We start from the raw sequence: 14,263 nt of genomic DNA, 5'->3' as shown, positions 1-14,263 counted from the left end.
AAATTCAGAGGGGGGGGTTATTTTCGGTTTAGTTTCAGAATGTGCAGATTGGATAACTTCGCCTTTGAAAGCAATCTGAATCTTATTTCTCTCTCCTCCCCCACTACTCACAGCAGCAGCAGCAATGGACAGAAGGCACACTGGTGCGGCGGCGGCAGGGTAACACGCACAGACAGGTCTGAGTTGTAAGGGAAACAAGAAAAAAATGTGACTGTATATAGGAGAGGCCTTTGGTCTCGATCCAGAAGCATTCTTCTTATGATCCCAGCCATGCAATGAACTTCCTGTGAGGGGCTTTGTATCCTCACCGTAGCTAGCAAGTCGATACAACCTGAATTCCACCAACGGCATCTCTTTATGCATAAGGGCATCTTGCAAAGGGCGGTTCTCTTCCAGGAGAAGGAAGTCTGGGATCCAGGAAATGAGACAGATACAAACACTGTTAGTAGCACTTAGGCAACTCCCTACACAAGTCAGTTGTGGATGCCAGTCTTTTAGAACCAATAAAGGTAAAGGGACCCCTGACCATGAGGTCCAGTCGTGACCGACTTTGGGGTTGCGACGCTCATCTCACGTTATTGGCCGAGGGAGCCGGCGTACAGCTTCCAGGTCATGAGGCCAGCAGGACTAAGCCGCTTCTGGCGAACCAGAGCAGCGCACGGAAACGCCGTTTACCTTCCCGCTGTAGCGGTACCTATTTATCACCTTGCACTTTGACGTGCTTTCGAACTGCTAGGTTGGCAGGAGCAGGGACCGAGCAACGGGAGCTCACCCTGTCGCGGGGATTCAAACCGCCGACCTTCTGATCGGCAAGCCCTAGGCTCAGTGGTTTAACCCACAGCGCCACAAATTTAACAAATCTCTGGAACTCGCTGCCACAGGATGTTGCGAAAACGAGGGGCAAAGCTGCTTTTAAAAAGACGACCTTGAATTCAAGGGGATAGAGCTTAAATGCAGCTATTAGGCCTGAGGCTAGAAGTGTTTCCTCCTTCTTATGTAACTCACGTGGGCAGCAAACTACAACCATTATTGAGACTGAGGTGAACAACGTAGCATACAGTATATGTTTTCAGATAACACAGAACTCTCCTTTAGGTTGGGGCAGAAAAGCAGGTGGACAACTTCCCTTTGGACACAGAAAAAAATCAGCCATGATCAGCTCAAAGCTGATCAGACACACAGAAAGAGAACACGGCCCACACTGTCTCCCCAAACTGGTTTCACCAGCTCCTGTGATCTGTTGAGAGATCGGTGCAAAGAAAAGCACTAGAGACATGAAGACAGATGAGTTTGGATATGCCAAACCAATGCACACTCAAGCACCAAATCAGAACTTTGTGGATTTGCCCACAACACAAAATATACTGTGTCTCAGAAAGTATCCAGATCATCTTTACCACCACCCATCAGACTAACACTGTTTGTTTTTAAAGCAAGTCCCCCCCCCCGCCTTCAAATCTGATACTCACCACGGGGGTTAGCTGTGCGGTGAACAGAGATTTGAGGGACCCCAGGCCCTGTGGGGTGGAGAAAACTCAAGTGAGTAGTAATCAAACCATAGGCCATGCTGGGCAGTTCACAAGATAAGAACTGGACACTGTTACATGCATACAGGACTTGCTTAAGTGAATGCGTTGTTTTGCTTTGAGACCACCTGTCCTTTTCTTTCCTTCATTGGACTTTGAACCCCTTTGTCACAGGGATGCCGGTGGTGACTACTCTAGAGTAACGACTCTCCACATTCTTGCCTTTTAAGGTTTTATTATGTGCAGTCTATTTACAGTGATCCAGCTGTACAAGATACATCCTTCTAGTCCGAACCAGAACCCGAGAATGGCGCGCTCCATGTTCTCTTCCAGCATAAGAGTCTGGGCACACCAAAACGTCCTCCCCGCCTTCTCCTGCGTAATTCCGGAACCGGAGGGGAAAAGGGTCTCCTTTCCCTGTTTTCCTTCTCCCCCTTCCCCCCCCTCTCTTCCTCCCCTCTGTGTAGCAAGGGCTCTCCTATGCTGCCAGAGCCCTGTATCCTCCTTTCTCTTTCCTCACTCGACTCCTCCTCCCCCTCCCCGCTGGCTTCGCTGCTGGTGGAGGAACTGCTTCTCAGGATGGGAGGGGGCTGTCTGTACTCCCTGCCCCTTACACCCTTGAAACAGGGATCCATCATTTCCCCCTTTTCTTTTTGCTCATAGAATTGGCAACATCTTCATAGCCAGCCCTGAGTAGCATCTGACTCTAGATAAAATGTGTATATGTGTGTGTATCTAAATGCACGCACATGGTTTAATTCCTGTGCGCCCTATGGAAAATTGCACCCTTCCCAAATCTGAAGACTGTTTAAGTAAGTAAAAAGGGGACTCCTATTTGTCTGCAATTTTTTTGGACTTTACAAGCAGTCAACATTTCAGCTTTCTACCCATTGTGGAAGGTACCTTAACCATTTTGATCCTTCTATCAGTCAGGCCCAAATGTCATAATAAAAACAATTAAAAATAAATGTATGTATTTGAGTAAATCCACAAGTTTGTCTTGCACCTGCCTTCCCTTGCCGAAACCCACCTTTGCAGAACAATATAAAATTCCCCATCCTGGGGCTGAAACGGACATCTACAAAGGAGCAGCTGGAGCGCAGGCCGCAGGTCACACAGGTGCGGTTGAAGGAGCTGTCGAGTTCAACGCTGGCCAGGAAGAGGAGGAGAATCACATATTGAGAAGCCTTTCCCTTTCACCCCCAAAACAGAGGGAGGTACCATGACTTCCTCTCAGCCCCTGTGATGCCCTCATTACCCACAGTGAGCCAAAGCGCTGCAGTGTTGAAAACTAGAGTTGGACGCTGGGAAATCAAGTTCAAAGGATACAACTCACAGAAGCATATGAAAACCTGGACTGGAACAGTGAGCTATATATGGATATACTGGACTATAATAATTGCGATATCCTGATAATCCTCCTTTGATTCTCCTATTGTTGTTCTGCTCTTGTTTTATATGACAAAATTATTAAAATAATAATAATAATTAAGGAAAGAAAATTGGGTCCAAATGAAGTAGGGCATCTGCATGATGCCACCTCTCTTATGTCATTCAAATAATTTGTTCCTCAAATCCAACCTTTTCCATGAAGCCCTTGGTTCAAGTCTCTGTTCGCAATGTCCTATTCCAGCTAAGTCTATAGAACCCAGCCCTCCCCAGTCGGATGCCCTCCATGGGATTTTTGGATGACAGCTGCAACCAGCCTGGTTACAAACATCACTGAGATTGAATGGATAGGTACCTACAGATATGAAAAAGTGCCATGCAATACAAGCAATGGTATATTATCACATACCCCCCCCCAAAAGCACTTAATGGCAGAGATGGAACCTGCTACATCCCCCATCCTATAGATCAGGGTTTCCCAAACTAGGGTCTCCAGCTGCTTTAGGACTACAACTCCCATGATCCCTAACTAGCAGGACCAGTGGTCAGGGATGATGGGAATTGTAGTCCAAAACCGGCTGGAGACCCAAGTTTGGAAAATGCTGCTATAGATGCATTAATTGAAATAGACAGAGGAGCAGCACCTTAACACATGAAAAATGCTTTTTTTTATTTTCAACTCAGTGGAATTTTTCTATTTCGGGCCAAATATTTCATTTGCCCTGAATAGTCTGACTAGGGAGGATGGGTGAGATTCAGGATGTATTTTCACCTGAATGCCACTAGGTGGCAGCAATTTCACAAAAACAGTCCTCTTTAACCAGGCCTTTGGTTGATCTGATTTACATCCTATGCCTGTTTAAAACGTGTGTGATTCTTTTTTGGGGGGGGTATTGAGTTGTTTATGTTTTTATTAGTTATTTTGTGGTTTAATATCTTGATTTTATTTTGTGAACCGCCCTGAGACCCCAGGGAATAAAACAAATAAAATAAAATAAAATAAAATAAAATAAAATAAAAAATTTACTATTCGCCTGGCTCATAAACATCAGAACAGGCAGTCTTTTAAAGCAAGGCTCTAGACCAGATTCAGACCTTTATATACCTCTAGTGTGGAAGGGATACTTCTGTTCCTTGATGGGGCCAGTGAGAGGTAGAGGAGAATTAACAGGAACACATTTCCTCTGTCTCTCTCCAGACACAAGCCCTTCATACAGGGTGACCAAAGCCGTTTCTTTGTCAAAACCAGGACCCTGATTGAAATGGATCTAGATCAGGCATCCCCAAACTGCGGCCCTCCAGATGTTTTGGCCTACAACTCCCATGATCCCTAGTTAACAGGACCAGTGGTCGGGGAAGAGGGCATAGGATGTAAATCAGGTCAACCAAAGGCCTGGTTAAAAAGGAACACCTAAAGGTGTATAATGAAGGAGGCAGGCGAACTTCCCTGGGGAGAGCATTCCACAGACGGGGAGCTACTGCAGAAAAGGCCCGTTCTCGTCCACCCTCCGGACCTCTCAAGGAGGAGGCACACAAAGGAGGCCCCTAGAAGATGATCTCAGGTTCCGGGGAGGTTCATATGAAAAGAGGTGGTCCTTGAAGTATTGCTGTCGTGAGCCTTTTAAGGCTTTATAGGTGAAAACCAGCACTTTGAACGGGAACCGGAAACTAATTGGTAGCCAGTGCAGTCAGACCAGGATTGGTATAATATGCTCAAATGGTCTTGCTCCAGTGAGCAAGCTGGCCGCTGGATTCTGCACTAGCTGAAGTTTCTGAACCGTCTTCAGAGACAGCCCTACGTGTAACGCATTGCAGTAATCTAACCTCGAGGTTACCAGAGCCTAGACAACAGTAGTTAGGCTATCGCTGTCCAGATAGGGACGTAGCAGGGTCCCCAGCCGAAGCTGATGGAAGGCACTCCGGGCCACTGAGGCCACCTTACGCTCGAGCGACAGCAAAGGATCCAGGAGTACCCCCAAGCTATGAACCTGCTCCTTCAGTGGAAGAGTAACCCCATCAAGAGCAAGTGACCTCCCACCCATCTGGTCTCAGGAACCACCCACTGATAGTGCCTCTGTCTTATCTGGATTGAGTTTCAGTTTGTTGGCTCTCATCCAGTTGATTACTGAGGCCAATACACTGGGATTTGTCACATCCTTAATGGGCACAAAATACTGACGGTAGTGGGAAGACAGAGAAAGCTGGAATAATAATAATAATAATAATAATAATAATAATAATAATAATATTTTATGTATACCCCGCCCTCCCCAGTCGAAACCGGGCTCAGGGCGGCTCACACCAACAGAATTACAATAAAACATAAAAACAATTAATTAAAATGCAGATTAAAATACAGTATTAAAATTTAAAGTGCAGCCTCATTTCAAGTAGTCCATAAATCCAAGCCATGAGGGAGGAAAACACAGGGGTCAAGCTGAGTCTAACCCAAAGGCCAGGCGGAACAGCTCTGTCTTGCAGGCCCTGCGAAAAGATGACAAATCCCGTAGGGCCCTGGTCTCCTGGGAAAGAGCGTTCCACCAAGTTGGGGCCAGTACTGAAAAGGCCCTGGCTCTAGTAGAGGCCAATCTAGCCATCTTATGGCTCGGGATCTCCAGAATATTGTTGTTTGTGGACCTTAAGGTCCTCCGCGGGGCATACCAGGAGAGGCGGTCCCGTAGGTACGAGGGTCCCATGCCGCATAGGGCTTTAAAGGTCAAAACCAGCACCTTAAACCTGATCCTGTACTCCACCGGGAGCCAGCGCAGCTGGTAAAGCACTGGATGAATGTGATCCCGCGGCCTGGACCCTGTAAGGAGCCTCGCCGCGGCATTCTGCACCCGCTGGAGTTTCTGGGTCAGCTTTAAGGGCAGCCCCGCATAGAGCGAGTTACAATAGTCAAGCCTGGAGGTGACCGTCGCATGGATCACACAAGGGACCAATGGTGGACTAGAGTTTCCTGGGATATGGCATGGCTGGTTAAGCTGGAACCCTGAACAGAAGGTCCTATTTGTGCTCTGTATAAATCCCAAGCATGATTAGCAGGGCACGGGCCAGAATACTCACCTATACAAATGTTTAGAGCTGAGCCTGTCTTCAGAACTCAGGAAATATCTAAGGAAAAGGACAGTGTCAGCAAAGACCTCATTTTCCCCACCTACTTCCATCGGGAGGAGCTGTTCTGGGGCAAGGAGAGGACCATGGCTTCTGCGTACTCACAGCCGTTTGCTGTTCTCATCATAGGCCAGGATCCTGGTGACGTCCCAAGTCCCAGAGGTCAGGAGGCGTACGCTGCTCTCCTTGCGACTGGGCTGGAAGGAGAAAAAAAAAGAGGGGTATCGTAAGACTCACATGTGTCATCACAATCCAGGTGTTCTCGCTATCTTCCCACCACTATTCCCCTCTGTTCCTGCAGTCGGACATGGAAAACTCAAGCAAACTCAAGACATTCACCTGCTGAACTTCTTGGGTTGCTATTCCATGTCTAGTTAAAGGGGGAGGGTAGGAATCCCAGATGGAAATGATTATTGTTCATGGTATATTGAATATTTTCTTTCAGACTGAGCTGAGGATCACAATAAGGGACACACACTTCTCCAGTTTCCTGTGCATATTGTCTCTCTCACACCATTCCAGTTTCCTTATTAACCGTTCCCTTTGGTCTTCCTTCTTCCTCCAGTGCCCAGTCTGTGGTTCCTCCTTTTCCCGTTACCACCATGCTGTGAACCACAGACATTTTCCAAGTTTTGCTTTCGGTTTTCTTGACAGGGCTACTGTGCCTTTAATGCCAGGCACCTGCCAGAGATGTTTTTGTTGTGCTCTCAACTCCCAGCAGTCCCAGCTGGCATGGTCTATGGCCAGGGATTCTGGGAGCTGTAGTCCAACATCACCTGGAAGTCACCAAGTTAGGTACCCCTGAAAGATGCCTTATGAAATTCAGCCAACATCCGCACACCGTCCTAGAGGCACAAGCTGCCCAACCCTGCTTTAAAACGTCTCATGGGACACGGCATGAGATGGGAGGCCTGCAGGCATATGGAGAAGCAAACAGCAACTTCTGTAGGAAGCCGTTCCTCGTCTGAAAAGGGTTGGGTTTTTTTAAAAGTTGGCAGTCACATACAGCAGGTGGATATTGGGTAGCTAAATTTACCTGCGTGGAAAGCATGGTGACATGGTGGAATTCTCCACGAGGCCCTTGTTTCACAGGCACCGGCAGAAAAAGGGTCTCGGCATCTTCAGAAAAAATAGGCATTCCTTGCTGGGATACACAGGAAGGAAGATGGGGCTGCATTACTGGATACGCAGGTGAGTGTTTGATAGTAGTAGTAGTAGAAGTTGTTGTTGTTGTTGTTGTTATTATTATTATTAGTAGTAGTAGTAGTAGTAGTAGTAGTAGTAGTATACTACCCTATACCCACAGACCTGAGGGTGGTTACAACATAAAACCACAATATAAAAACAGAAAATACAAAACAAAAACAAAAGCAACCCAATAACGCCATCTGCCCATTACATTTTAAAAGGCTATGAATTGAAACCGGAGATGCTATGTGTACCTTTCCTTGCTTGTTTGTTTTGTATCACAAAAAAGCTTCAATAAAAATTATAGGGGAAAGGGGGCACTGGATGTCAATCAGCCAAAGGCCTGGTTAAAGAGGAGAGATGCCAAGGATTAAACCCAGGCACTTCTGCATGTGAAGCCAATGCTCTATCCCTGAGTCACAACCCTTTCTCCCTCTCCACTCGGGTTACCTTATGTCATTTGTTTCTCCTCAAGTCCTCAACCCCCAAGCAAAGAAACGTTTCATAGTTTTTGTGTCATGGGCCAGGCTGTGAATATTCAGTAGGTCCTGGATTTCCCGGTACCTGCAGGGGATGCAGCCTGAGGCAAATATGACTTGTGGCCCTCCAGATGTTGTCTCCCATCACCCCGACCATCAAATCCAACAACATCCGAAAGACCACACATGTTTCCCACCCCTTTGACTATCAAAAGTCAAAACAACCAGCAGAAAAACACAAATAGTGATATTATGTGATGTTATGAAATGGATGAATAATTTGGAGAAGACATTTTTAAGTTCTCGTCCACCATCTCTATGGCTGTGCACTTATTGGCCAGAATATCAGAAGTTGGGAATAGGTTTGCTTCCGCACACAAAAGCCTCTCCAAGCCACTATTGCTTTTCTGCCATCAGCCAGGAGCAGAACTAGCTTATTCTGGACAGCAAACATTTACAACTTGGGTCCTTTTAGGTTACCTGACATCCTTTGCTAAATGAATGATCATTTATTGTTTGCGATGACGATTGACATAGACATTTTGAAGAAAACTCTCCCTCCGTCTCTCTGTCTGTCTGTCTGTCTGTCAGTTGATTGACAGATAGCAATTTCCTGATGAGATGTGGGAATGTAGCTAGCCTGGCAGAGGGAATAATAAAGGAGCAAAATGATCTCAAGCCTCTTACCTTCATGTCCACCCAGAAATCTGATGTCACTTTGTATCTCTAAGGAAATGCAAAATGTGGTTAGCAAAGCCTTTGGGAGGGAGAAAATAGGACAAAACTTCACCCCGGCATGTCATACTACACCCCCAACCACAACCCCACCCCTGTATTCTTTAGTACCTGAGGTACTAACCCTCTAACACCCCTTTCATGAAAAGATGCATTTAAAAGGTGGATTTTGAAAAAGCTTTCTAAAGATGGGGTCGTTGTCCTCCTCCTGCTCCATATATAGAAACCCAGTTCTCTCACACACAGAAGTACTGTACATGAGAGACAATTTTGGTATAGTTGTTAAATACCACGACCTGGAAGACCAGGTGTCAAACCCCCAATTCTGCCATCAAGCTCACTGGGGCCAGTTACCAGCTCTTAGCACAGGCACCCCCAAACCCGGCCCTCCAGATGTTTTGGGACTACAGTTCCCATCATCTCTGACCACTGGTCCTGTTAGCTAGGGATGATGGTAGTTGTAGTCCCAAAACATCTGGAGGGCCGAGTTTGGGGATGCCTGTCTTAGCCTAACCTACCTCACAGGGTTGTTGTGAGGTGGGGGAGAATCAGGTGCCCGCCACTTTGGGCACCTTGGAGGAAAAGTGGGATAGAGGAATGTCATAACGAAATAATACGTGTGTATTATAATACTGCAGTAATGGAGCTCACCTCAGTGCAGGCCCCTGTGGCAGCTTCACACAGACTCAGCACAGACATGTTCTGCGGCCTATTTAACCATCGCACAGCCAACCGGGAGTGTCCCACCCATTTTACCATGGTGATGTAATATTCCCTGGAAAGAGAGCAGTAGTGAAACCAGCATGCTGGGGAGGGGGGAGGAAACTAAACAGTCTTGGCTCCCTCGGGGGTCATTTGGCAAAAGGTTCACTGATTCATTAGCCAACCAGCATATCCAGGCCCCTTTCTTTGCATTTTTGCCCTTCTGAACTGACCGGCACAGAGAGATGTCAAAGAATTTGGTTGCAGAGGGAAAACAGCAATGGCTGCACTTTGCATGTTCTGCCATGTTGGACGCTATACATTAAAGCAGGAGTGGGAAACCTGTTGCCCTTGTTGTAAGAATTCTAAGGTCTCAAATATAGAATATTCATAAATGCACACATATCTAAATATATAAACCATGTGCCTGAAATAGTACGGGAGAGCAATCCTGAAGCCATTCTGACTCTCCCAATGACCTCAAATATTCCTCTGCAGTAAGGGAGGCAAATGGGGAAAGCCTTCCCATTGTCTTTTTGCTTACAAATCCTGTCTTAAAGGGCGTATTTGTGTATTAATAGGGTGAGGCTGTGACCTGGATTCAGGAATTAAAGTACCGTATTAACCATCACATAGGGACCCAGGTGGCGCTGTGGTTAAACCACTGAGCCTAGGGCTTGCTGACCAGAAGGTCAGCGGTTCGAATCCCTGTGACGGGGTGAGCTCCCGTTGCTTGGTCCCAGCTCCTGCCAACCTAGCAGTTCGAAAGCATGTCAAAATGCAAGTAGATAAATAGGAACCGCTACAGCGGGAAGGTAAACGGCGTTTCCGTGTGCTGCTCTGGTTTGCCAGAAGCGGCTTTGTCATGCTGGCCACATGACCTGGAAGCTATACGCCGGCTCCCTCGGCCAATAATGCGAGATGAGCGCGCAACCCCAGAGTCGGTCACGACTGGACCTAATGGTCAGGGGTCCCTTTACCTTTACCCTTGGGCTACAGGGTGGGCAATTTCAAAGTTTATATAAGGGCTTGCACACCATTGTTCTGGGTTCTCCTCCTTCCTGCGGGTGATGAGTGAGGGTGTCTTAAGGGTCTTAAGGGTGTGTTTAAGTATGAATAGGGTGAGCCTGTGACCTGGATTCAGGAACTAAAGTACTAACCATCGCAAAAGAGTGGCCAGGCTGCCCAGGGAAAGCAATCAGTGACCATTGTAGGTATCCTGGCAGACAGGATTTCTGCCGTAGACCGCCTCCTGTGATGTATGCCTGATAAATGGGGGTGGTCTTTTGCTAAGGGTAATGTCAAAGTCTTTAAAGGTTCCTGCACACTTTTGTTCAGGGCCTCTCCCTCCTTGGAAGGGGGGCGGGGAACTCTGTTGCAACAGAAATAATAAATATAATAAATATCAGCCTTGTTTTCCACTGGATCCTGCCTCCATTCATTTTTCTCTGACCAGTCATGGACTTAGGGGACTCAGATTCCCTTGGGGAGTTGGGGAGCAAAAGCAAAACCCAAATTTTTACATCACCCTTCAAGGGCAGCCCCATATACAGCATATTACAGTAGTCCAGGTGGGAGGTCAACAGAGCATGGTGATGACACTAGTAATAACAGCAGCAACAATAGCAGCAGCAATTTTTTACAGACATAAGCAGTGCTTTTTTTCTGGGGGTACACATACCCCTAAACATTTTGTGAATCTTTGATACAGTGGTACCTCGGTTTATGAACACAATTGGTTCCTGAAGTCTGTTCATAAACTGAAGCGTTCATAAACTGAAGCGAACTTTCCCATTGAAAGTAATGGAAAGTGAATTAATCCGTTCCAGATGGGTCCGTGGCGTTCGTAAATCGAAAATTCGTAAACCGAGGTGTTCGTAAACCGAGGTTCCACTGTACTTTTGTCCATTTACTATATTTATTTTTCCTGATTTGAACTATAAAATGGTGATTTTCTTGAGTCAAAATGAAAGTACCCCTAATTTTTTCTTTTTTAAAAAGAAAAAAAAGCACTGGGTATAAGGAGAACGAATTTGGATCAGAAGTGTAGCCACACGGCTCAAAGAAAACACTTCCTGAACTTGCAGCTGCTTGGATAAAGGGGAACAAAATTCCACCAGGCAACACCGACCCTCCCTTCCCCTTCACCTGCCCTGGAAGGATTCCGGAGGTAGGAGCTCCAGCAGGTGAAGCACTCCAGATAGGTTCACCACAAAGAGTTGTACTGAAGGGATGGGCTGTCCGGCCTGAGAAGAGAAGAGAAGAGAAGAGGGAGAGGGCAGGGAACAAAACAGGTGAACAAGTCAGGGTGGGAAGAGAACATGCAACAGCAGGGAATGTGAGCTGTCCCCAGTCATAAGCATTCATGCACTAATAGCCAGGCTGGTGGTACGTATAAGCAAACCATATTCCATAGGAATGGGGAACCTGTGGCCCTCCAGATGTTGTTGGACTACAGCTCCCATGAGCACTAGCTAGGATGGCTAATGGCTAGGGATAATGGGAGTTGTAGTTTAGCAACATAATTTGGACCACAGTTTCCTCATTGCTTGCTTTGAGGTGCCTAGAGTCTACACCTGACTCTGCAAACCCTTAACCCCAGACCCTCCAAGTGTCCCCATTTCCCAGAATTTACAGAAGCCATCCTGGTTTCTGATTTGATCCTGGAATGTCCCGCTTTTCCTTAGGATGTCCCTATTTTCATCAGAGAAATGTTGGACAGGTGTGTAAGACAGGTGTGGGGAACCGTTGGCCCTCCAGATTTTACTGAACTACAACCCTCATCATCCCCGGCCACTGGCCAGGTTTGCTGGGGCTGATGGGAGTTGTAGTTCAACAAAATCGGGAGGCCCAAAGGCTACCCTCGCACCCGTGATGAGAGGATAAATGTGCAAAGTTAGACCAGCAAAAAACATGCAGGTTGCTTGGTTCCTCTAAGGCAGGCATCCCCAAACTTTGGCCCTCCAGATGTTTTGGACTATAATTCCCATCTTCCCCGACCACTGGTCCTGTTAGCTAGGGATCATGGGAGTTGTAGGCCAAAACATCTGGAGGGCCGCAGTTTGGGGATGCCTGCTCTAAGGTCACCCAAACACCCTTGTGACTGCTGGCCTCCCTCTGGTCCACCCCTAGCAAGGGAGGATAGAAGTGGGACCCACCTTAGGATAGGGATAGTGTTGGCTGGCAGGGTATTTTCCTCCAAGAAACTGGGGCAGCTCCATCTTTGGCACCAGGGAATTGTTGATGGAAAGATAGGCTAGCCACATGCTATCAGGTGAACACCAGTGAGCGCTGGCAGTCTGCAGGATCTCCTCTTGGAAGCAAGGGGGGGGGATATCAGATATGAGTATCAAGTTGTAAACCATGTTTGCTGTAGCCCACCTGCCTCTCCTCGTGAGATATGCAGAATGCACACAGAATGCACAAAGGGGCACTCTTTGTCTCAGAAAACATCCGCTTCTCTGTTACTTTCACCTAGATTACTTGTTCAGACCCCTCCCCCCCCTCATTCACTCATAATTTTCAGGCCTCAACAGGCAGATCACTCTGAACGGTTCTACCAAATGTCATCCCCGAAAGCAGCATGTTTATTTCTGGAAAGGTTAAATAAAGAAATAGCTCCCCCTGCAGGCCATACAAGACACAACGGGCCAATGCACTTCACTGCACTTCAGAGTGCTTCATTTAACTTTAATTAAACTGAGCTAAGCCTTTATCGATGTTTTGCAAAGTTCTTAAAAGACAGGAGAAAGTGCAGCTTGCTCCTAAACGGCCATTAATCACCACTGCATGAACTCAGAGGGGAATTGTGAGGAACTATTTTTTGTTTATTTCGTAAAATTTGTACACTGCTTGATTGTAAAGAAAACCCTCAAAGGTAAAGGAAAGACTTTTAAAATCACAGGTGTGAAAGCATTCTGCTGGGTTATTTTGGCACCGCAAAGAGGGTGGGGCGCGACGCCACCCCCTAGAAGACTGCTGCCCCAGGACTCCTGACTGTGTTCATAGGGCCTTGACCTACTCAGGCTTCTTCACCTTCATATAGCCAGTCAGCAATCCCATTGAAGACAACTGCTTGGCGTCCAGATGTGGTGATGCGCTTGGCCCGGCTGGAGACCCCAGGCTGATAATAAATGTCGTTATCCAGGATGAACACCTGGGAAGGGAATAAATCAGTAAGATGACCGGATCAGCTCGTCTGAAACTTCTGGTTCTATTATCGCTACCAGGGATGCAATTAGGTGATTTTACCGGCGATACAATTAGGTAATTTTAGATTCTACACTAACAGGAAGTATAGGGTCACAAAGAGTCGGACACGACTAAACAACAAGAAAAGATTCTATACAAATTTGTATAGAATTGGGGGCTTCCCAATTCAGACAGCAAGGCATATTCCCCCCTTTACTTCAAAACATGTTAAGCCAGCCCTGCTGTATTTTCTTTCTTTCTTTTTTTTATAAAAATAATACTTTATTATTTAAAATATTGCATACATAACATATATATGTCATAAACACAACATAAGCTTTCCTCTCATTAAATCATATGCAGAAAATATGTGAATAACAAAATACACAATCCAACATAAATTCTTCTTCGCAATGTGAACAGTATACCATCCTTATATTTCATCCTATTTCTTCCCTCTTAGATACTTCCCGTCCTTCTTATTATACAATAGCAAATTCTTTATGCTCCTTGGGCCTGCATTATGAATTTCTTCCTTTCTTCTCCTGATTCCTCCTGATCTCACTTTTATGTTTTTCAGACGTTATTCTATATCTGCTAATATGGAATTATTAGGATAGTAATTGTTAAGATATTTTTTTGTAAACACTCCATTCTTTAGATACTTTTTGTGTTGATGATCCCCTGATTGAGTCAGTAAGTTTGTATAGAATTGGGGGCTTCCCAGTTCAGACAGCAAGGCATATTCCCTCCTTTACTTCAAAACATGTTAAGCCAGCCCTGCTGTATTTTCAATCTGTCACCTCCCTCCCCAAGTCAGCTGAGTTCTTCCTTCCTAAAGTCAGCTTTCTGGGGAGGCGAACCTTAACTAAATAGGTTGGGGAGCCACAGAGCAACTTCACAGGCAAAATGCTGGCTTATGCTGCCGCGATCCACTAG

At 46.3% G+C, this 14,263-nt stretch overlaps 1 protein-coding gene across 10 annotated transcripts in view; it reads right to left on the bottom strand.

The window, feature by feature from the left end:
• The window catches only part of LOC118079527 (inactive dipeptidyl peptidase 10-like), a 45,612-nt gene that overhangs the window by 12,672 nt on the left and 18,677 nt on the right, over nt 1-14,263 (bottom strand). For 5 of the 10 annotated variants that reach the window (XR_009557221.1, XR_009557222.1, XM_060272045.1 and 2 more), the window contains 12 exons: nt 13,169-13,289; nt 12,292-12,446; nt 11,282-11,379; nt 9,083-9,206; nt 8,177-8,422; nt 7,066-7,173; nt 6,135-6,226; nt 5,982-6,029; nt 2,557-2,675; nt 1,470-1,517; nt 309-407; nt 112-178 (listed from right to left, as the gene is read on the bottom strand). Coding sequence is in view for 7 of the 10 variants with exons in the window: in XM_060272045.1 (XP_060128028.1) it covers nt 112-178; nt 309-407; nt 1,470-1,517; nt 2,557-2,675; nt 5,982-6,029; nt 6,135-6,226; nt 7,066-7,173; nt 8,177-8,422; nt 9,083-9,206; nt 11,282-11,379; nt 12,292-12,446; nt 13,169-13,289 (1,325 nt within the window). In the remaining 3 variants the exon portion in view is untranslated. Of the gene's footprint in view, nt 1-111; nt 408-1,469; nt 1,518-2,556; nt 2,676-5,981; nt 6,030-6,134; nt 6,227-7,065; nt 7,174-8,176; nt 8,423-9,082; nt 9,207-11,281; nt 11,380-12,291; nt 12,447-13,168; nt 13,290-14,263 lie in introns of all 10 variants that reach the window. The other 5 variants (XM_060272048.1, XM_060272047.1, XR_009557223.1 and 2 more) reach the window with 3 other exon arrangements.

Source organism: Zootoca vivipara, chromosome 2 (genome assembly GCF_963506605.1).
Source record: "Zootoca vivipara chromosome 2, rZooViv1.1, whole genome shotgun sequence".
Lineage (NCBI taxonomy): Eukaryota > Metazoa > Chordata > Lepidosauria > Squamata > Lacertidae > Zootoca > Zootoca vivipara.
This window is presented reverse-complemented; position numbering and strand designations above follow the sequence as displayed.